Below are 22,411 nucleotides of genomic sequence, written 5' to 3'. Positions count from 1 at the left end.
ATTGTATTAAAAAACGTCGTTTACAACACGTGTGAAATGTCTTTTCACACTAGTTGTAAAATGTACTATTATTCTATTTTTTTATATTATTCGTCGTTAGGGTGTCAAATTAATATTATAATGTACAAGATGATTGTAGATATAATGAAGATTAGTGATGCCTAAATTATCGATTAATTGCAAAAAACATGTAGGTACATATGATTAGATTTAGATTTATTTAATTCAGGATAAAAATTTCACTATAAATTTGCATCAATGTCAAAATTATGCTTATCTTCTTATCATGATCGTCAAACATTACATTATTATGTAGTTAATAACTGTAATTACTCATTAGTTATAAGTAGGTATGTACCGACTAGTCGGAAAAGCCGACTATCCGGCCACATTTGTAGTCGGCGATTAGTCGGCAAAAATGGCCGATTAGTCGGCCACTTACAGTACAGAAAAATAGCACATAAATGAAATAAACAGCAAATATTGATCAAATGTTTAATACCCAGTTTATTCAAATTAATAAAATTATACTTTATATTATGCATACGAATATTTTTGTTCATATTGTTATATTAAATTTGTCTGTAGGGAGTAGATAGATAGATTAATTTGTTTCAAAGAAACAGACATACGAGTAGTACTTTACACAAAAGGATAAAACAAAATGCTTTCATTAAATAAAACAGCAAAACCAACAATTTATAAAGTAAAAATTTAAAAGAAAAATATTAATAAATAAATGAACAATGTATTAAACCCAAGTATTGTCGAAGTATCTAAAAAGTATGTATGTTGTCGCAGTCCGTACAATATTATGTAGTTGGTTACAATTGCAAACGTTTTATTATGTACATCACCTTGTTTTTTTTTTCAATTTTTTTTCAAGCATCTGTAATTAAGTTACTACAAAATGATTAACCTCACAAAACGCGGGACACTTAAGAGCGTTCTTACAAGAAAAGTCGAAATAATGTAAAATTGATGATATTCCCGAAAACATTTAAGATTTTACGCTCATTATTAGAAATAAAGAGTACTTGTTCCAGTAAGAGCGTCTTCTTATCCTTAGGAATATCGTTGTACATTTTAGAAAAAGGACTAATTAAATTAGTAATGATTGTTTTTCTGATGGTCGTTTACGAAAAACCGCGTCAAGCACTGAATTGTGAGCCCTTATTTGTAAATTTTGAGAAGTTTACTCTGCTAATGTTGGATATTTTGTATTACTAATATCCTGTACTTTAGGAATATCGAATGATATTCTTCCTACATGCTTTTAAGAAAGAGAAAATCAATGTTAAACGAATTGAATTTTCTCTTCGAAACAAGTGTAAATTCCTACGAAAATCTACTTAGTATCGAAGTCATTTTTATACACGAGCAATCTACAACGTTTGCTTATACTGTTGGTATACATTTGTGTTTATCAAATTCTACTTTAATTTTTTGGCAATTTTTTGAAAACTACTCTATATTGCCGATGACGCGCGCTGGCGATCTCAGTACCGCAGCAGAGCTTGAAGAGGTCGGACCTGTGTCGGTCGGCTCCGCACGTTTTCGACGGCGACAACGAGGTTTTTTATCGTTGTGTGCGGCAGGCGCCGTGTAAAACGCTATACTGTGTGCGTGTAAATTGCGACTGAGAAACTTTGATCCGAGTACTGTATTTGTTTTTATAGTATTATAATATAGTATAGTAACATAACAAACTTCCAAACAACATTAAAAATATTTGAAATGACCTGACATTTTATAGGTAGTAAATTTAAAAAAAAAAACAGCCAAGTGCGAGTTGAACTCGCGCACAAAGGGTTCCGTACTATTACGCACAAAACGGTAAATAAATCACGTTTGTTGTATGGGAGCCCCACTTAAATATTTATTTTATTCTGTTTTTAGGGTTCCGTACCCAAAGGGTAAAAACGGGACCCTATTACTAGGACTCCGCTGTCTGTCTGTCTGTCCGTCTGTCACCAGGCTGTATCTCATGAACCGTGATAGCTAGTTGAAATTTTCACAGATAATGTATTTCTGTTGCCGCTATAACAACAAATACTAAAAACAGAATAAAATGTGGCATTTCCTATAAAAAGGTCCCTTTTTGTCGATGGCGCTTACGCCATTATAAACGATGCTCCGATATAACTAAGACTGAACTTGTATAAGTTTTTAATTATGTATTACTCATCCTCTTTATGAACCCTGGCAGTACCTAGTGGAACTTAGGTTTGGTGCAACATAGGCGCACACTGTTTTGGTCATTCGACTCGTCTTGATGAGCAACTTGGGAGAGCAGTACTCATGATAGAGCTGATGTTGAACCCTGGCAGTACCTAGTGGAACTTAGGATTGGTGCAACATAGGCACACGCTGTTTTAGTCATCCGACTCGTCTTAATGAGCACTTAGGAGAGCAGTACCCATGATAGAGCTGATGCTGTACCCTGGCAGTACCTAGTGGATCTAAGGTTTGGTGCAACATAGGCACACGCTGTTTTAGTCATCCGACTCGTCTTGATGAGCACTTAGGAGAGCAGTACCCATGATAGAGCTGATGCTGAACCCTGGCAATACCTAGTGGAACTATAATACAACCGTAGTCCTCATTTTCCTCCCTGGATATTGACATTATGGAAAATATTTTTATAGAATTTTATGTATTTTAGTCATAGCTATGCCCGACCGTTTGTTTTTTTATTAGTTTTTTTTTAATTATTATAAAAACTAGGAGCAAAAAACAGGTTTCATACAAATTCTTAAATGCTCCTAATACTTATAATAATGAAAAAATCCATAAAAATCAAACGGTCTGGCATATGATTAAAATACATCAAATTGTGTAAAAATATTTCAAATAATGTTAACATCCAAAGAGGAAAATGGGGACTACGTTTGCATAAAAAAGCTGCTTCGGGGCAGTCGTCCCCTTTCGTCTTAATACCATAGACCATACAATAACATGAATTAAGCACTTGTTATTATTAGGCGCTAGTCGCTATTGTTGGCCGTACTCTTACTTTCTAAAGTATATATCTGCTTAACGGTTCAACAAAAAATTATGGAAAAAATATATATTAATCTACATTTTATGTATAACATTCCTAACGTTTGACTTTTTCCCTATGACTTATAGTTTCTCCATAAAAGGAACATTACGACAGGCCGTTTTGAGACTAACTTTGCTTATATTATATCTCTTAAACGGTTTATTCGATTAAAGTTATTTTTAAACTAAAATAAATGTTTTAACAGGCACTACAAATGTACCGTTTCATAATGTTAAAAAATAATATTTTTTTTAAATAAATCGAAAATTATTCAACATTTCGTGCGTATGTAGCTCGAAAAAAGCGTGGCCGGCAGTCGTGTGCTAGCTTTGAGACGAGGAGGCTGTGTCGCTCGTCGCTCCGTGCCTTCCTTGTAGTCTGTATGCTTGTGCCGAGCCCAAGTGCAATAAAATTGGAGTTATTGTGGCCAAAGACTAAATAACTGCAGAAAGTTTATTTGGTTCTGACGCACTTTAGCGCGCTTACACGGTGTTTCGCAGCCTATTATTACGAAAATAATGACAATATTTCCACTTATGTTTGAGAAAGCTTGATTTGAAATATAAAATTCATAAATGAAAGTAGGCATAATCCAAATATAAACTATTTATAAATAATGACCCTTACAATTAAATTAAGCCGTTTAGTAAAAAGACCAAAACGGCCTGTCGTATTTTTTTTTGGCGAAACTATAAATTAAGGCGAAAGGAAAAAATCAAACGTACTACTTACCACCGCAACGAGAATACGAGTACCTATGCTATAACGCAATAGTTAGTTCGTATTTTACAAATGTTTTCTTGTTCAGATACGAATAGACCTTGCATTTCGTGGGGGTGGTAAATTATTATATTTAATGGTAAATAATACCTCTTTAATTCAGAAACTATATACTTACTTACTGTTACGGTCTAGAGCGTATTTCTTCTAAATGGGTAAAATTAACGGCCAAATAAATTAATATTATTTTTAAACTAACGATAATGTTTTAACAGCTGACGGTCTTTCCACCGCGCTACAACCGAGCGACGATTTGTTTTATTATCAATATCATCTAAATTCTAAACTACCATCTGACAAAGTATAATGAAATGGGATGCGATGACTGAAAAGATTTTTTAGATGTTCATGTGACCAGCTGACGGTCTACCGAGATACAACATCATACAACCGGCTGACCATTTTTTAAATTCACATTTAGCATCTAAACTATCATCCGACAAAGTATCAAGCGGGAGGCGATGACAATATTTTTTTTTGCGTGTTTCGCTGGCTGCCATTCCTCAACCCACCAACGGAGCGGCAGCTGTCGTCCACGGGGGTTCATCATACATAGCCGTTAACCACTATATCGGAGTTATTGTGGCCAAAAAATTAAAAAAACTGCAGAGCGCTGATTTGGTTGTGGCGCGCTTGTAATATAATGATGATATATATTCCCACATAATGTTTGAGAAAACTTCGAACTTCGAAAAACAATACTAGTTTAACACTAATAGGTAGGTCAATTCCCAAAATTTTATATGTAGGTAGACTAGGTAGTAGGTACTTAATTTTATAAGTTAACTATTAAATGGCATTATTTATATTTATTTATTACGGATAAAAAAATGACTAAAATAAACACACTGTACGCCTCAATTTAGTACATACCAAGCTCTAGCTATATATCTTAATCTGTTGAATTGACTTAGGTATTTATTTGTAAGAATCAGATAAAACACAAATTAACTAATTGAGGCTTGTAAAGTATAATGCATAAGGGAATATATTTTCATTATAATTTACGACCTCCACTAAACGCATCATGATCTACTCATACTCAAACGATAAAATATCTGCGAAAGATACACAAATACGAGTATAGCGCCAACCGCGCGCCTCTGGGCTGTAGCTTATTCTTTGAACCTCAGCGACTATCGTCTTAAGGTAACAATACTAAGAATATAGAAAGACAAAGAAAATACCTACTTATGACAACATAAAGCAAGTTATGTAATTTTATATTTCTTATACTTAAAATGACAAAATTAGCTATGGTTAGGTATGTAATATGTACATTGTAATAGCTGTATGGCACGCCACAATTAGATTTTTATTTGTCCTTGAAACGTTGGGATGGTAGTGGTGACAGGTATGAGTATGACATACCGGCAGTAGTAGCGGCGCTACAAGTCCTAACTTTCAATAACGGCTTGTTAACATATTTCAGGACCTTGATATTTAAAATATGCGTATATTTTTTTCAAAATGGGGGTAAAACTTTAAAAAGACCTCTAAAGTCTAAGCGAATGAAGTCGCGATCGGACGCTAGTTAAATATTTAATGATAAAAGTACAACACCAAAAACGTTCTGTTTTAACAACACTATTGTTTCATTTTAACAACGGCTCGTTTAAACAGCGTCTCCTCAATAATAATATCAAGATTACGTACGGATTCCTCGAACAAAAACAAGTACCTACAGACGTAGAGCCATGAGCAATGCAACGTTGCCAGCTCGCGCCGGGCGCCACACAACTACATTTACCCAACGGCAGCCAACACGTTATAGCTGATGCGAGTTTGTTTGTGAGCGAGTTGATTATCGGTTGACTGGTTGGCCTGGCATAGAAGGCAGTTGAACGGGACGGGCGCACGGACGGCCGGCACTCAACCAACCAAGGTTTCGCTTGTTGAAATAGCCATACCTACCTGATATGCTTAAAATAACACTTTGACGCCAAGTATTTCGAGACAGATGGCCTTTTAGATCTTGCTCTAAAGCCAGTCCGACGTAGTAGACGGAGGGATAATATTATATCGGCGGATACCGTAAGGCCAGGATTACACTGGCCGCACTGCTTTATAGGGATTTGTATGACACACCGTCCGACGCAGGCGGCTGAGCCGCTCCCATAGCAGTATGGCAGCGCTGCTCAACCACCAAATGTATGAAACAGTGGTTACGCCAAACTATGGTTATGCGTTTATTTCAAAAACTATGTACTTTCACAAAAAAAAAGTAAAGAAATATTATTCTTCACGTCTATTGAAACACAAAACACATTAAAAATGACTTGACTCAATAAACTCACGGGGTAAGGAATAATTTTTCCTCAGCTGTGATATATCCTTTTCTCAGAGGTTGAATTTCGTTCTTTTACGTACTATTTCACAGAGTCCACACACGAAGCTGTATTATAATTATATTTTGGTATCTTACGATATGTTATCGCAAGGCATCTTAAGAGGCCGGTGTCGATTTTGGAGCAAAAAGGTAAAATTGATAGATTTAGTCGTTGAAATTATACACGTTTTGTTACGTAATATCTAAATAAGTATTGGTTTCTATTAGCACGTCTTCTCTTCTTGCCTTTTAATAATGAGGTCGAGAGCGTGCGTCACCGGTAATATATGAAGAGAAGGGGCAGTTTTTAAAAATTCATCAAAAAATTATGGTGGTAAATTATACAAATTGATGTATAAGGCCAGGATTACACTTGTAAGTTTTACTTACGTAAGTACGGACACAGCTATACTACAGAATGAGATATGAATATCGTTATCTCATTCTAGCATATAGCTTTGTCCCTACTTACGTAAGTAAAACTTACAAGTGTAATCCTGGCCTAAGAACAGGTTGACATATTTAATAATACTCGAGTTGAATTTAAGCGCAAAGTCAGCTCGATATTACAACTTTAATTTTAAGCCTATATATATTGTGTAATTTTGTTTCTTTTGTATATCTTGTAGTGTTCATTAGCCATAATTTATTTTTATGATAAACCTATGCTTGTGCTTATGTACTTTAGAGTGTTAAATGTCGTTATTGTTAAGTTTAAGTATATAGTGTATGTCTGTGTATTTAGTTCCGATCACAATGCTATCCTAAAACTACTGTCTGATCTCCTAGTGGGAATTGTCTTAGGATGTAGGCTATATGTACTGCTTTAACTTTGCCTGTAAATCTTATTGGCCTGTATCTGTTTTTTTCCCCAATAAAGAAAATAAAAAAATAAAAGAATAGTTTAAGCAAATGTTGTAGATTATTTAAGTATCAACATTACGTTGAAATTAAGTCGATTTTCAGAGAAATTGTCACCTGTTTTGGAGCAATTTCTGGTGAAAATTGAATTCGTTTAACTTTTATTTCCTCGAACTCTAAGTCATATAACAAAAATGTAATCTGATAAAGTTCAAGTACAGAATATGTGTAATACAAATTCACCATTTTTAGCAGTCCAAACTTTTACAAATAAGAGCGACAAAATAGTACTAGCGGTTACGGCGATATTCGCATCGAAAGCTGCACTTGATGCAGAAAGCAAGCCGCTTTGCCCAGTGATACTAGGGACCAATCTGAATGATTTCATCCGAGGAAAAACAAATTTCATCCACTAGAATTCAAGATAGCGGACCTTTTCCAAAATGGCGGCTGCAAAATTTAAAAAAATTGTAGACACAAAACGGGTGCACCGATTTTAGTGATTGATATATCAATCAATTCGTATTGACATCTGTAATCGGAAAAAAATATACCATTTAAGAAATTAAAGATGGCGGCCGAATATTAAGAAAATTATGTTTTTTATTTTTTTCCTTCTACTGAAAATAACAACTAAATGTGTGTGTATGGTCAGGGGGGTGTCACTGCGCAGGTTAGGTATATTTGGCCGGCGCACCGCCCGGGACGGTGTATGGCAGTGGGCTGCCGCTCGGCTCGCACGATAGTCGTGTCACGTGGCGCTCGCGCAAAATTGTAAATACGCAATGGCTTCGAAACCTAAATCGCGATCTAATCTGTATAAAAGATAATGTTCTGTTTACGGATGTCTGAATAAACGGAAGAACAAGGAATAAGTACATTGTACATTGTATATATTTTTGTTCTTTTATTGTGTTTGTAATCTGTCTTAATATGTACAATAAAGTGTTTACATACATACATACTTCTGTGGCATACCTACTTCCGTGAGAATCAGACATACTATTTCCGGCTAAAAATTTTATGTTTACAGAATCAACGTTTGTAATTCCTACATATTTATCTTAAAAATAATAAATCAGTAGGTATAGGTACAAAAACTTGTCAAGTGACAACCCCGTGCCGACACTCGCAGCTCGGTCATAAAACTGCGGCGCGCAAAGAAGATTCACGGTTCGTGCGCGGTTATAAGTTTCAATTTTGCTTGCAGGCGGCGAGTGTAGGTACAATTTTATACCTAAATCTGGCTTTTGTGAAGGAGTGAATTTTCTGTACGGTAGTACTATTAGTCATTCTGTGGTATGGTCACATATTCTTTCATTTAAATCATCATCATCATCATGCCAGCCGATAGACGGCCACTGCTGGACATAGGCCTCCCCCAAGGCTCGCCACTCCGACCGATCCTGTGCCGCTCGCAACCACCGAATTCCCGCGACCTTCACCTCGAAGTTGTTGACGATTATGTATACCTAGGACAAACAGTCCAGTTAGGTAGGTTCAACTTCGAGAAAAAGGTCACTCGTCGAATCCGACTCGGTTGGGCAGCGTTCGGGAAGCTCCACAGTATCTTTTCGTCCAAATTGCCGCAGTGTCTTAAGTCAAAAGTCTTTGACCAGTGTGTGTTGCCAGTGATGACATACGGATCTGAGGCGTTGGCGCTAACGATGGGCCTCATAAGAAGGCTCAAGGTCACGCAAAGGGCAATGGAGAGGGCTATGCTCGGGGTTTCTCTGCGTGATAGAGTCAGAAATGATGATGTCCGCAATAGAACTAGGGTCACCGACATAGCTCGCAGAATTGCAAACCTTAAGTGGCAGTGGGCGGGGCACATTGCTCGCAGAACTGATGGCCGGTGGGGCCGGAAGGTTCTGGAGTGGCGTCCGCGTACCGGAAGACGAACCACCAACGAGAACCCACCAGATGCCTAGGTAGGCCTCCAACGAGATGGAGCGACGACCTGGTGAAGGTCGCGGGAAATCATTTAAATGAAACCTGATAATATTAGCTACAAAATAAAATAAAAAACTTGACAATCCGTTGAGTAGTTTTTTAACTATACGCATTACAAAAAGCGCGTAACACTCGTCCGAAAGGGCCCCCTCGCATCAAAACTGACAACTTTGATGATATTTCTTTATATTTAAAGGTAAAAAAAGAAAATAATACATATTTACTTTATTTATTGAGCTATAAAAAAATTGTATTGCCGCTTATTATTTGTGACGTTCCACGGAAAAAGGAACCTTATGGAGGCTGGCGCTTACGTCGCATAGCACCGCGATAGTATTCGGCGGTTTTTTTATAGCTCAATAAGTAAAGTAAATATGTATTATTTTCTTTTTTTACCTTTAAATATAAAGAAATATCATCAAAGTTGTCAGTTTTGACGCGAGGGGGCCGTTTCGGACGGGAGTTACGCGCTTTTTGTAATGCGTATAGTTACAAAACTACTCAACGGATTGTCAAGTTTTTTATTTTATTTTGAAGCTAATATTATCAGGTTTCATTAAAATGAAAGAATAGGTGACCATACTATCTATAGCAACAATAACAACTTAATGTTCTAACATTAAGTTGTTATTTTCAGTGAAAGGAAAAAACTGAAGAAAAAAAACCAATTTTCTTAATATTCGGCCGCCATCTTCAATTTCTTAAATAGTATATATTTTTTCCGATTACAGGTGTCAATACGAATTAATTGATATATCAGTCACTAAAATCGGTGCACCCGTTTTGTGTCTACAATTTTTTGAAATTTTGCAGCCGCCATTTTGGAAAAGGTCCGCCATCTTGAATTCTAGTGGATAAAATTTGTGTTTCCTCGGATGAAATCATTCAGATTGGTCCCTAGTATCACTGGGCAAAGCGGCTTGCTTTCTGCATAAAGTGCAGTTTCATTTTGCTAACCGCTATAGCTAAAATCAGTGCGTGCGCGTTTACCTAAACGTCCATCAGAAAAAAATCATTACTAATTTAGTCTGTTTTCAAAAAATTGATCTGATAAAAGGCAAGACAGGACGTGCTAATAGAAACCAGTACTTGGTATTTCAATTAGGTAAAAAAGGTGTACAATTTCACAGACTAAATCTATAAATTTTACATTTTTGCGACTAAAATCGACACCGGCCTCTTAAGATACCTTCAGATGTAATAGCTCGGTATATTACGATATATTTTGGTATATTTCGTCTCTCTCACAATGTAGGTGGTAGACAGAGAGCGATATATATTTTGGTATCGTTGGCGTATGTGGTGCTTAGCGATACTCTAAGATACCTGTCGGTATCTGTATCGTAAGATACGGCATCTTACGATATCTTTTAAATACTATTTGACAGAGTCCACATTAGGTACATATTAATATAATATTTAAGTATTATATTGTAGTTAAGCACCACACACGATAAAGATACCAAAATATATAGATATTTTTACCATCATAATGCCCGTCACAGACGGAGCGATAATATATCGGCAGATACCGAAAGATACGGCATCTTATGATATCTTTTACGTACTATTTGACAGAGTCCACACACGAAGCTGTAATATATAGGGTATGGTGCCCTAATATCAGCCACCTAAGCGTTTTTCTGACTTTAACCGCTAATAATGTCTTGGTGGCTCAGATGGTAGAGCACTGTACTAGTGATCCAGTGGTCGTGGGTTGAAGTGCCACCCAAGACAGTGAATTTTTCCACTTTTAATTTATTTCTAAGCTTAATATCATCGTTAGCAGGCGTTTCTGCTTGATACAAAATTTATTTAATAATGTCGTGATCTCTCGTACCAAGTACTTAAGGCGGACATGAATTTTCTGATAAAAGTGATTATGGAATATGGATATCGTTTACTGGATTTCGAAATTTAAAAAAATCTTGTGGGATTCGGTTAAAGCGAAGCGAAGCGCAAGGGCATTACCTACCTTTTCTCGAAGCGCTTCGTCGTTTTTTCGAACCCTCATAATAACTTAGGTTTGGATTATACCAGATAAACAAAATTCTAGGGATATGATGTCATCAGTGGACTTATTATTATTAACATACAAATTTTCAATGACATACCTCTTAGACTTTAGATTTTATGTACATGTTTATGTATATCGAAAAAAAAACCCCGATTTCGTCACACTCACTCACTGATGATCATCAAAACCGTTAGGGTACTTCCTGAAATCCTAGGAAGCTGAAATTTGGTATGTAAGATCGTCTTAGTACACAAACAACAGAAAAATTCAAAAACTTAAAAAAAAATTGCCCCTAAGGGGTGAAAAGGGGGGTGGAATTTTGTATGGGGAATTAAAAAAAAATTTAAAAAGCTTTTATTTCGTATTACATATTACATCCATAGAATTACACATTATTAATTAATAACCGCTGAACCGATTTAGTTTAAATTTGGTATGTAGATAGTTTTTGTTATAGGGAAGGATATAGAATCGTTTTCAACACCAAAACCACCCCGTAGAAGGGGGTTGAAGTTTGTATGGGGAATCAGTAAAAAGCAGATTGTGTAAAAAATGCCTAAAGATATGTATTTCAGGATTTTAATAGCAAATTACCCCCAACCCTTTAAATTAGGGGATGGAAGATTGTCAGAAGCAACTTACAAAAAGGAGTGAAATCCCACCAAAAACATTTTTATGTAAAATGTTGCCAAGACGAAACCTTAAGGCTCCCACTGTCAAAAGTTATCAGATCTCTTGTAGAGCGCTTTGAACTCTACAAGCCCTAACTTCACAAACTCTACACCTAGTCAAATTATGTAGCTTGGCCGTTTCGTTACTACAAGAACTATTGTATAATAAAAAATAATGAATAGTCAATTTTTCACCTTACGTCCATGTGACGGTAGCGAAACGGCCAAGCCACATAATTTGACTAAGGTGTAGAGTTTGTGAAGTTAGCGCTTGTAGTTAGAAGCTTGGCTCTACAAGAGATCTGATAACTTTTTGACAGTGCGAGCCTTATGGTTTCGTCTTGGCAACATTTTACATGAAAATGTTTTTGGTGGCTTTTAATATACTGACAAACAATTAATGTAAGCTGTTGGTAGCAACTTGTCTAGCTATAGTAACAAGTACCTTTGTTTACAACAAGTAGCGTAAAAGAGGTTCAAATATAAAAGCTACCTCTTTATCGTTGAAGATTTTGATGACCGTGAAATCAGAGTTATTCAACGTGGCCGCCACAACCGTAGCTTCGCGTAGACGAGAAAGAGTTTAGAATGTTTAGATCAGAATTAAGCGATAGCTCGCGTCAGTATATTTTCGCTCGTGGCGAGTTCGTCGACCTTTCCCCGCCCGCGCGCCCATTCTGCTTTTGGAGCGCGACATTGCAAAACAGTGGTGGGGCGTTTGCTTGAGTTGCCAGCTTGCCATTAGAAGGCACTAGCAAACTCCGCCATTCAAACGGAACATTGCATTATATCCACAGCCTCACTGGTATTATTGATGTTATATACCGTTATAATTGATGTAATGTAGGATTAATATTAAATAACATGTTTATAATAAAGGCCAAGACCAAATTCATGTTGTCGTGTATCAGTTATGTTTTGCATGTTGTATTCTATGAAATTATATGGCAGATATCTCATCGTTTATTGCTTGTTTTGCGAGCAGGGCACGCAACGCACCCAATGCAACGGATGTGACATCTGCTAACGCCATACCACAGAATAAGTAATAGTATTATCATACAGAACGGCCACGCACCGCCCCGCCCCGACTGGAATTACCTCGCCCCAAGACAGCAGATTGACGACCGTTTGCCGGCCGCTCAGTACTATTTTTAAGCAACTTACTCACACTATGACGCATTGACGCGTGTACAGACGTGCCGTTCACATTCACACATAAAAACGCAAGTGATTTTTGATGTATAGCGTGTTCGCCATACATTTCAACCAGTGTGTCTACGCAGGGAGCCGGAGTCATGCTGTATTCACAGGGGCGTGCACTTCATAAAGACAAAAAGACACTGCCTACCCTACTATAATTCCGATATCCATCCTTTCAAAATTATACTTGATCATACTCGTACTTTCCATAAACTTAAACAAAAAAATCTAAAAACGTAAAACCGCTCCATCTATCGGTTAATGATTGTCGTTATCTGTAAAATAGCGACGACGTTCGCACCACGCGGCACTAGCGCCGCTGCGTGGCTTTACGGCAAAGACAGAAAACATTTCAGTCTAAACCTTTTCTATGTGTGCGCCTCCGTGCGTCGTAATTACACGGAAGCATCGAAGTGAGGCTTCCTATAAATACGTGCACACAATGATACACGTCACGCGCACAAACAGAGATTATAGGCACTGTCTAATCCCTGCCGATGCTAAAATGACGGCCGAAAGTTTCCGAAGATTACGTGAATATTTTAAAAAGTAGCTTTATTCGAATTTAAACTGCTGTGAGACATACTAACATTAAAAACATGTCGCGCGAGTGACTAAAACAAGTGAGTCTAAACCGTGAAATTATTTAATAGTAGCTTTATTTATGGGAATAAATGCAAAAACGAGACCATTTTTTTTATTCGTTTATTTACTGTATTTGGGCAAATTAACTAAAAAAAATATTCGGCCGCCATTGTTTGTTTGTTTTGGTGTGATAAGTTGATAACGACTACCGGCAAATAGAAACAAGTTATAATTAGTGAAAAATTGATATTTATACTGTGAAAGTTGTACGGTGGGTGTGTGTGTGTTAAGTTTTATTTTACTTCTTTTAGTATAAACATGTCATTATGTCATTACTAACAGACTTGACAGCGAAAATAAAATCATGATTATCAGGAAGCAATATATTTGTTTAGTTAGTAGCTCTTATTTACTTTTTGTCTACCCAGTCTCAAAACTCTGTGCACGCCACTGTGTATTCATCATTATGCATTCGGTGTGGTTTGACCTTGGTTCAGTTTTTGATGTTGTTGTTGGGTTAGTTAAGAAAACGACAAGAAGTTAGTTCTGAGAAGAACGTGTTTTTTACAAAAAAAAATAGCAATCGCTTATGAAGGTACCTACTGAAAGTTAACAAAGATTCTTATTTTGCAACACTTTCGAAGGGTACCATTATCTAGTTTAGTAAATACATATCTTGAGCATAGAAAGATAAGGATAAGAGAAGATATAAGAATTGTTATACTTACCAAGTAGTTACGAACACAACACTAAAATGTTTAGTATTTCATTATACACGTTTTACTAAGAACAAAGTTTAAAGGCCTAATACACAAGATACATACAAAGGAATGTTTCAGCTTCCTGCGTAGGTATTACCTACATCGCACACGAATGCAGTAGCCGCGATTAAACCCCCGCTTACCCCACAGTTCCATGTAACCAGTTATCCTGCCATAGCGAACACCCTCCAGTTTTCGTGTTCAAAACGAAGATAAATACGCCGTGCACATGCCGGTAGTAATGTATCAGTATGGAATCACATATCGCATTGATCGATTCGTTTCCATATACATTTTATGTCATGGTACGAAAGAGAAAATTACAAAATATATATTATAATTTATAATATAAACTAAACATCGTTTCGTTGAAGCTAAAATAGTCAATCACCCACCCCTAAGGATGGGGTGGTTAGCGTGAAGAGTGAAGACATACCATTCGAAGTCGGCAACACGAAGCCAGCGACGCGTCGCCGAGAGACGTGTTGCCCGACCGCAGATCAGTATTGCCTCTCTCACTCTCTCTCGGAACCAACTGCATATGGCGCCACCGTTTTGCAGTCGGGGTCGAAATTATGTATAACACAGCGACATGAAGAGGCGACGTGTCACGGCGACACGTCGCCGGGTTCCAACTCGTACTTTCAAGCTCAATGCACACACACGGCGGGAACGCACGTGCGTGCGGTTCCGCATCGCAGTGTGAATACTCGGCGGCGGGCCCTACGTAGTCTGTAAGGTCCATTTTCGCGGATCTTTCTCTTTTACTCTCATTAAGACGTAATTAGTGACAGAAAAATGCCCGCAATTGACGAACTTTGATTTTCGGTCGACACCACAATTCAAGATTACTTGAACTCCCTTCATTTCTCTTACGTTCGACCTTCGCTCCAATATCGACTCACTGACTTCGCCCAGTCACCGCGTAGGTCGATATTAGCACTAATTACAGTCCAGTTCATAAATATGAATACATTTTGTCACCTTATTGCAATGGATTAAGGTGAAGAAATGTATATACATACATATTTATTAACTCTACTGTACATTTTCTGGGGTAATTCTGTGGATGTGAATAAAACATTCATACTACAAAAAAGATGCTTAAAAATAATTTATCGCATGAATTTTAGAGACTCACTTCGGGACGTTTTCCGAGAGAAACGCTTCCTTACATTGACAGGAATCTACATTTTAGAAGTAAGCTTATTTGTAAAAAAGCAGCCTTATTACTTTACAGCTCACTCTTCAACAAAGTGCAATGCTAGGACTCAATATAAATATAACATTGTACTACCAAAAACAAACACATCCATATACAAAAAGACCACTTTTGTAACAGCTATTCGAGTATTCAATAACCTTCCAGCTGATATCAAGGCACTTGAAGGTAACCGATTTAGGGTAAGGTTGAAAAACTGGCTACTAGAAAAAACATTTTATAGTTTGAAAGAATATTTTGAATATTAATTGGAATGTAATTAATTTGTAAATATCTTTGCATGTTATTTTAAGTTTAGTTCATAAGTTACTTAAGTATTGCATACCCGAAATGGGTAACTGTTGAAACAAATTGTAATTGTATCATGATTACCACCTACAAATGTACACAGTACTGCAATAAATCATTCTTATTCTTATTCATAATAATAACAAGCAGATACCTACACCGCTCTAAAAACCACCTATTATCAGGGGGGTGTCACTGCGCAGTTTAGGTATATTTGGCCGGCGCACCGCCCGGGCAGGTGTATGGCAGTGGGCTACCGCTCGCGCAAAATTGAAAATACGCAATGGCTTCGAAACCTAAATTGCGATCTAATATGTATAAGAAATAATGTTCTGATTTACGGATGTCTGAATAAACGGAAGAACAAGGAAGCAGAAAAAACATTTTTTTTAAATTCCGGACTACATTGACCGACATATTTTCAAAGGAATAAGTACTTCTGTGGCATACCTACTTCCGTGAGAATCAGACATACTATCTCCGGCTAAAAATTTTATGTTTACGTTTGTAATTCCTACATATTTATCTTAAAAATAATAAATCAGTAGGTATAGAGGTACAAAAACTTGTCAAGTGACAACCCCGTGCCGACACTCGCAGCTCGGTCATAAAACTGCGGCGCGCAAAGAAGATTCACGGTTCGTGCGCGGTTATAAGTTTCAATTTTGCTTGCAGGCGGCGAATGTAGGTATAATTTTGTACCTAAATCTGGCTATTGTAAAGGAGTGAATTTTCTGTACGGTAGTACTATTAGCTATTCTGTGCCTAAGATGTAGTTAAACTTCTACCAAAATTATTAGTTAAAAACTGACTAAGAGAATAGTTTTTTTATCCAATTTGTAATGGTTCAGTTATATGACAATATTTTTATTATATATAACCAATTATAGCTTCAATTTTAAGTAAAAAATGCATGCAGAATTTTATTTTCTCTAAAGTTATGAAAAGCGACAATGTGGTACCCTTAATCACTTTTCATACAAGAATTATATCCAAAGTACTAAACTTCGAAGCCACTTTTTTATAGAAAACTAAGTTCTTTTGTATTGTTTTTACATTTTTTGGTTAAATTTATGCATAATTTAACATACAATGCTTGTTAACTACTAATTATTTTGATTAATATGTAAGATTTCAACAACTAATGTTGATTTTTGATTTAAAAAAAAGCTTTTGACATTATAGCTGTTTCATGACTTTTACTATTATCCCTAGCCCTACCTATAGTCGTACAAAAACAATATAAGATAGCCGAGAACCTATTGATTAAGACGTGTGCGCCGCGCCGGCGCGCCGCCGCCGCCGGGCTTTTTCGCCATGCCGCCGCCGCCGATAAATGATCGGCGTGATATCGGCGTGACCTTGTGTGTTGTTAATTAGCTATTCCAAGTTGGTATTTGTATTACAATATGGATTTTTTGTATTATATATGTTACAGTTGTCAAATATGCATCAATTATTAATTAAATGAAACAGAATAGGCAGTTGCACAAACTGTTTGACACACCGATTTAAGTAACTGGGTAATCCTCAGTATTCGGCGTCAAGAAATATGAGAGAGAGATAGGTATATGAAGAAGGATTTTTTCTTGTTAATTGTGAATTCACATTGCATCACATACGAAGGCAGAATTCTCAGTCATGCCAAGACTTACGAGCAACGAAAACACAGGGCTCATGTAACATGGGACCTCAAAGTGGAATAGAAAAGGAAAACTAACTGGCTAATGTTGCGACCATCATCATCATCCTTGCTTATTTGCTTGCGTCTTAAACTGTATTTAAGTTCAGAAAAATCTGAAACTGAAAATATTGATGTGCGAATACTCTCGAGAAAAAGAAAGAAAGAAAGAGACAGAGTGACAACACTAAATTCACTGTCAATCTGGCGAACCGCGCAAACGCTTGCCCTACGGAAATGTGTATGCTGTAAATGGGTGAAGCAACATTTTCTTGTCACTCGTTGCTATGGTTATTGTCACCTAGGTCACTGGGGCTTTCAATTAGCCAAACATTTTTGTAGTAGTTATAAACTTATAATATAAGCCCTTTCCATAATGGCCCATCTAACAAGAATGAATGAAAATTTGAGTAATATGACTTGGTACATAGTTCTTGTAACTGCCTGACGGGAAAAACAACAAGAAATGGCTCTTCTAAAGAAAATTGAAGATAAAAGTTCTAGAGAAGTCTTCAGATCAAGCATTCTAAGAAAAAAGTAATGGTAGTAGAAAGGGCAAATATTCACCCAGTTACCGACGCACTCGGCGATTACGAAAAAGCGAGCTAATTTGTATATCTTGCGTTGATAACTAGTGCCGGTGGTTGCACCACCGAGATACGCCGCAGAGCTCGCATGGCTAAGAGTGCTATGTCTAACCTCGACAAGATCTAGAAGAACAGAGGTATTCGACATGCAACTAAAGTGCATGTGGTCGCGATCCTCAGCAATGAGAAAACAAGAAAAAAGATACGTCTCAGTAAGAAAACCGTTAAATGGAAGCCATAGCAGTCCACTAAGTATAGCAAATTTCAAGAATTTTGGAGTTCTGTTTCGTTAATGTCCGTCATTTTTAATACGATAAGCCATGGAAATCATGAGAGTTACAGATCGGATCGGTAACCCCTTACTGCAGGTTACTAGGGAAATCAAGTTATTATACCTATCCTATATTATTCATTTACAAATCCTATTTTGCTCACAGCCTATTCAAAACTATACTTAGTTCACTGGCCAGCAACCTGGAAAGATCAAATTTTGAAGAAAAACAACAAATTAATGATTTTTCTCAAGAAACCCGAAAGTCAAGGTCACGCCGATATCACGCCGCCGCCGATCATTTTTTAATCGGCGCACACGTCTATTTATATTTTTATGTTACGTCTCTATACCCTACTTGCTTTTTTTTTATAATACCTCAATTATATGTATATAATTAGAGATCAAATGTCATTTGTTTAGGAGTATAATGATTAAGGAATATTTTAAAAAATCTCCATAACTTCGCACTAGAACTTGGTCTTTTAAACTTTCAAACTTGAACATCGAATATCTCAAATCTGTACATTTACCTACATGATGAATTATCAAAAAATCATAGAAAAATAAGTACGGAACTTAGAGTTCTGATTCTTTTTGCATTTAAAACAGCATGTTTTGGACTATATGCTGGTAGCAATAACTCAATACCGACAATAAATACCCTTTTAATTGACGATGACACATGATTATTTTAAGTGTCTACGAGTAGACTGTTTCTGAACAAAACAAAATTTCGTCAATTTCGACTTGATTTACAAAATCGTTAATATCTCGGAATCCATAAGCGACAAAGTGGTACCTTTTGATTGAGAATGACACATATTTTTATAATGCTGGCACCACACTTCGTTATGTGTTATTCGTTATGCGGCTTCGCTGTATTTGCCTAAATATATGTTTATGTGAAACGAACAACAAATAGGGGACTTCGTCGTATTCGGACGAATAACGCGCTTAACGAATAACACATAACGAAGTGTCGTGCCAGCATAAGAAGTTGAACACAATATTCAATAACAATAACAGATGTAAATGAATGTAAAGCTGAAATAATATCACGTGATAAATAGGTAAGCACCTGTTTGTAAATAGCAAATTAGCAGCAATATAAAAATAATTACAGGAGTTGAGACTGAAATATCGAGCTAATGCACTGCTGTGCACCAATGGTTCGTTTAAAAAGATTCGTAAAATCACTCGCTTGTACCAGTTGTACCTATTTAACTCCAAAAAAAGCTATTCAAAAAATTATAATTACCCATGATCATTACAATTGCAGGATGCAGGCATGGGTACCTATTTCCCCCCTGTTAATGCATTTAAACTTTAGTTAACGCTGACCTTTTGTTCGTATAAACAGGGGCCCCGAGAATCTATTATGAGGGCAGCGGCAGACGTTTAGCTCAACCAAGTGAATTCGTTAGATCACAAAATGGAACCAATAAATTGATCACACATTTTTCTTTAGATTCGTCTGCACGAGATGAGTGTTAATGTGTAGACCTTCAGGCAGATGTTCAGATGTAAACAAATAATGCTGTCAATCCATTTAACCATTAAACCCTTCACATAATGAAATACAGGCTTAAAACCAAGCGAGTATGATTCAGAAAATACCCAACTGTAAACAAATTACAGCAGTATTTATAAAAAAAGACATTAATTACCGTTTGAAGTGCTCCCTTATTCGATCCTCGCGAATGTTATCGGGTAAATTTCCAACCCACAGGTGCCGAGTCTCTCTAACCATCTTGCTTCGAACTCCACATTAGGAATCATTCACCCGTTCGCGTCACTACGTGGCAAAAATCAATTTCGCACACCACGGTGCCTCACACATTTTGATTCACTTTAACTACACCATATAAAATCTTTCGAACACATAAGTTGCACTTGACCAAACAACACTATCTTTCACTTTACGACATTCGATAATCTCACCACAGAATCCACTTCACGTAAACACACCACGTAATAGACGCGAGCGTACTCGTCGCAGCTCTCGAATTGACAGCGAGCTGAGCCTCGACGCGAGTTTGCCGATAAGCTCCGCCTTCTGACCGCTGCCGCGCAAAGTAGAGTGGGGTGACCAACTACAAAACAACAAAATTCGCCACATTCTTTTGAAAATAGTCTACACAAATTACGAAAATTTTGAAGCATCTTAGCACTATTTTGGATAAAATGGTATTTTTTCTTTAGAATATCCACATTTAAGTGTATTTGAATGCATTTTCCATGGTATTGAACGTACAGTGCTAAAATTGGAAATTTTACAGAATGTTTTTAAGCAAATTTACGTACCTGGGTGTAAAACATACTTTGAAACATACTAAAATGGTATTCTAGGGATCTTTCATGGGGAGCTTTCAAAAATGTTCTATATCAAAAGTATCAATACAAAGGATCGCTGGCCAGCTAACCCAGCGTGTCTCCTTTCTCTTTCTACATTACGTCGCTTTGACTCGCTCTAACTCGTTGAACAGCTATGTGAGTGTTGCTATTCAAGAAATGTTTACCAAAATAATAGGAAATTCACGGGTAGTGACAATGTCGTGTTTTAAGAATAGATATCATCTTTAATCGTTTGTTTACAAATACCTACCATATTTTATTCACTTGCCATTTAAAGATACCATTTTAACAAACATGCTTTAATTTCGTTTACTTGCTTATAAAGAGGCAGATAACTATTATTATTAAGCATCTTCCTTGCGCCATCCCGGCTTTTTGCCTGTGTTTTTGCCACGGGCGGCCCGCCCCCGACGAGCCGGCTTAGCAACTAATCCCAAAAATTTACGTAGACACCATAGTTTTTACGAAAGCGACTGCCATCTGACTTTCCTACTCAAAGGGGAAACTAGGCCTTATTAGGTTAGTTCGGTTTCCTCACGACGTTTTCCTTATATAGTTGGTCAAACCAAATTGGCAGTAAATAAGAACAAAAAAAACTATATTCATCCTTTTCTTAGGGCTCTAGTACTAGTGTAAGACAAAGATAGTATGATTCTCTCTGTCTATGTTTGAAATGAGACAGTCCTTTGACAAACTATATCAAATCAAATGATGTTTCCTACATAAGTTCCGAAAAACTCATTCGTACAAGCCGGGTTTTGAACCCACGACACGACCTCGGGATTGAAAATCGCATGTTTTTATATTTTTTTAGGATTCCTAGTACCCAAAGGGTAAAAACGGGACCCTATTACTAAGACTCCGCTCTGTCTATGCGTCTGTCACCAGGCTGTATCTCATGAACCGTGATAGCTAGACAGTTGAAATTTTCACAGATGATATATTTCTTTTGCCGCTATAACATCATATACTAAAAACAGAATAATACAAATATTTAAGTGGGGCTCCCATACAACAAACGTGATTTTTTTGCAGTTTTTTGCGTAATGGTACGGAAACCTTCGTGCGCGAGTCCTACTCGCACTTGGCCTGTTTTTAGACCAAATATAAGTAGTATACTGTTCGCAATGCGATTTCCCCAATAAGTACCCACCAAAACACATCAGAATCAATTGTGCTCCTGCTATATCAAACGCGGGAACTGATGGTGGTATTACAAGTTTGTGCCAATATGAGTCATTATTAATGACTGAGCCCGCTAAGTCTTACCGGAAACGGTCATAGAGATACCTAGTTGAGTTGCGGTAACCGTCACCAACATTTTTTGTATGTTGTTGGGACTTGTAAATAATATGGGGTCCCCAAAATTGCCGCGATACCTAAGCAACATTTGGTGGCTACACAATATTCCAAATTTCCAACATATATAGGTCAAGCAAATCTTGTCAGTAAATGGAAACAAAAAAACTACACTCATCCCCTTCTTCTGGGCGCCAGCAAAAGTGCAAGACAAAGACAGTATGACTCTTTCCGTCTACGCCCGAAATGAGACAGTCCCTTGACAAACTATACCTTTTGCTTTTTAGGCTTCCGTACCCAAAGGGTAAAAACGGGACCCTATTACTAAGTCTGTAAGTCTGTGTCTGTACTGTCCGTCTGTCCGTCTCGCGCTACTCATATGTCGCGCGAGTGACTAAAATACGTGAGAAACCGCTAAGTTAGTTAAACTGATAAGAAAGTTGCATTTTATTCACATGTAAGGCAAAGTAATCAAATGCAAATTTTGAGTATTTTCTTA

At 37.0% G+C, this 22,411-nt stretch overlaps 2 protein-coding genes across 7 annotated transcripts in view; one reads left to right on the top strand and one right to left on the bottom strand.

Moving 5' to 3' along the window:
* The window catches only part of LOC134746624 (protein split ends), a 179,252-nt gene extending 158,978 nt beyond the window's left edge, over positions 1–20,274 (bottom strand). For all 6 annotated transcript variants that reach the window (XM_063681052.1, XM_063681053.1, XM_063681056.1 and 3 more), the window contains exon 1: positions 19,926–20,274. In XM_063681052.1, coding sequence (XP_063537122.1) covers positions 19,926–20,008 — 83 coding nt within the window. In that variant the 5' untranslated portion in view covers positions 20,009–20,274. The remainder of the gene's footprint in view (positions 1–19,925) is intronic.
* The window catches only part of LOC134746681 (transcription initiation factor TFIID subunit 11), a 198,677-nt gene that overhangs the window by 134,002 nt on the left and 42,264 nt on the right, over positions 1–22,411 (top strand). The window lies entirely within an intron of this gene.

The sequence above is a fragment of the Cydia strobilella genome, chromosome 13 (genome assembly GCF_947568885.1).
Source record: "Cydia strobilella chromosome 13, ilCydStro3.1, whole genome shotgun sequence".
NCBI classification, from domain to species: Eukaryota; Metazoa; Arthropoda; class Insecta; order Lepidoptera; family Tortricidae; genus Cydia; species Cydia strobilella.
The sequence above is the reverse complement of the archived record's forward strand: the minus strand, read 5'-3'. Positions and strand labels throughout refer to the sequence as shown.